The 2209-nt window shown below is 55.5% G+C and overlaps 1 protein-coding gene across 1 annotated transcript in view; it reads left to right on the top strand.

The window, feature by feature from the left end:
• RRS1 (RRS1 ribosome biogenesis regulator homolog (S. cerevisiae)) overlaps window positions 1–454 on the top strand; it is an 817-nt gene extending 363 nt beyond the window's left edge. The window contains exon 2 of the mRNA XM_010575933.1: window positions 15–454. Coding sequence (XP_010574235.1) covers window positions 15–336 — 322 coding nt within the window. The 3' untranslated portion in view covers window positions 337–454. The remainder of the gene's footprint in view (window positions 1–14) is intronic.
• Window positions 455–2209: the final 1755 nt, after the last annotated feature.

The raw sequence follows: 2209 nt of genomic DNA, 5'->3' as shown, positions 1-2209 counted from the left end.
CCGCCGTCCCGCAGCGGCGGCAGGAAGCGCCGCTTCGAGCCGCTGCTGGGCAACCTGGCGGCCGAGCGCAGCCGGCAGCTGGAGCTGCTGCGGGACATGGGCAGCAAGAGGCCGGTCCTCGACATCACCCGGGCCGTCAACAAGCAGCTGCGCCAGGAGGAAGCCGAGGCCGCCGCCGCCAAGGGCAAGAAGCAGTCGCAGCGGGGGAAGCGTGGCCGCCGGCAGCAGCGCGCTGGCCGCAGCGCCAAGAAGAGCGGAGCCCGGCGACAACAGCAGCAGCAGCGGCCTGTGGGCAGCGGCACCGGCAGTGGTGGCGGCAAGAGAAAGAAGGCGTGAGGGACAGAGGGGCTTCGTGCAGCACAGGGCTGGGGATGCCCGCCAAGGCGCAGGAAGGGACTGTCGCTGACGGCCTCCTGCCCGGTGCTCTATTCCCACACCTATTTGTCAATAAATACGTTCTGGCCTTTCTAAAATGTCCTGCGTTTGGCTCTTAGCTGGCAGTCAAGGAGGGCTGTCTTCTCCATCCAAGGGAAACTGGTGCTGAATGGCAGGGGGTCAGGAGCCCCGGTTCCCCCTGGGCTGGGGCTTTCACAGGGACAGCCAGGTAATGTCACTTTACAGCTGGCTGTAGCTGCAGCATATCCAGGCAGGACTGAAGCTGAGCAAAGCTGTCCCTTGCCCAGGTAGCTGGGATGGGGCGGGGGGGGCATGGGCCACAGCCGTGACCTGTATTTTGATCGAGTAAACAGGCTTGCTCAAATACAAAGGACATGGCTGCTGCTGTGTGGTCTGGGCAAATGGCCTGACGGTGGAGCTCTTGCCCTGTAAGTCAACTTCTGCTGCTCAGCTCTGTAGTACTCCGGCTCAGTTACAGAAGGAACATGAAAACTTAACCGTAAGATTTTTTACGAGACCTAAGAAACTGTACAGATTTCCTAGAGGGGTCTGTTGATTAAGAAAAGAAGTCAAAGCTGGTGATCAGCCATTGAATTTGACAAAAAAAATGTTTGTACGGAACAGCAGGTTAAAACCTAAATTTCTCCCTGTATTAATGCTAATCCATCATTTCATAGGAATAGTTTCACAGTGTTTTTCTTTACCAAGCAGTTTGAGAGTAGGTAATGCAAATTATCTCAGACTTATGCTTATTATTCTTTTGAACTTTCTAGTGTCTCCTGTACACTTGAAATAAAAAAAATATATATAATTTGCTGCCCCAGTGTGTGGCTTAGCTACAGGAAGGATGCTGTTCCCTGGTAAGAGGGGGAGTAAAACAAGTTCCAGCAATCTCAAGCAAATTAAGTTCTCAAACTTTCAAGTAGTAGACTTGTGAGTGATTAATGATAACATAATGTTTTGCTGCAAATGAGTTTTTGAAAAAGCTAGGCGACTCTGCAGCAGTTCTGTTATCTCATTCTGTAGCAGTTTGGTAGGATGGCAGCTTGAGCACGATCAAAAAGCAAAACCTCTGTCTGTAAGGCGGCTGCTGAGGGCAGAAGGGGTGCGTAAGCCTTGGAGCTGAAGGGATTTGGGTGGTATTGATGGACTGACTGTAGTGCTTAAGCAACGGGCTTTGCATCAGATGTGTTCTTTGCCTCTCAAATGTTTCTCGCCACTGGGCTGAGCAGTCTGCACTGCTGCCAGCTGCTTCAGAATTGCCGGTGGCCAGGAATGGTCTCATGGGCATGACCCATTGACAGCAAGCTGTCAGTGTAAGTAGCTAGGCAAAGCAGGGGCAAAAAGCACTCGGGAACGTGGAGAAAAAGTTGCTCTGAGATACGTTCCAGACCGCAGATCTTCCTGCGGTTTCCACAGGGCGTCTTGCACCTGCTCAACCAGAGAGCGCAGCTTTTTTTCCCCAGGTGCACACACCCCCCGTCAGTCCTTTACGCTGCTGACGACGTTACCGGTGAACTTTCCCCGCTAAAATCCTGGGCAGTCTGCGCATTTCCACCAGCCGTGAGGCAACCCGAGCGGAGGCGCGGGCGCCCCGGGGGTGCTGCCGCTCTCCGGCTCTCCCAAGAGGCCGGCGATTTCACAGCCCCAGGCGGGGCCCTGGCAGGCCGTTAGCAGCGGCACGGCGGTAGCTCTTACTTCAGCCGGGCAAAGTCCTCGCTTTTGGGCAACTGCGCGACCGACGGGGGGGTCGGGAAGCGGGTGGGAGCCCGCGCTGACCCCGGCGGCCTGCCCTGGGAGGAGGCGCTGCCGC

The sequence above is a fragment of the Haliaeetus leucocephalus genome, unplaced genomic scaffold (assembly GCF_000737465.1).
Source record: "Haliaeetus leucocephalus isolate CR32 unplaced genomic scaffold, Haliaeetus_leucocephalus-4.0 Scaffold506, whole genome shotgun sequence".
Taxonomy (NCBI): Eukaryota; Metazoa; Chordata; class Aves; order Accipitriformes; family Accipitridae; genus Haliaeetus; species Haliaeetus leucocephalus.
The sequence above is the reverse complement of the archived record's forward strand: the minus strand, read 5'-3'. Positions and strand labels throughout refer to the sequence as shown.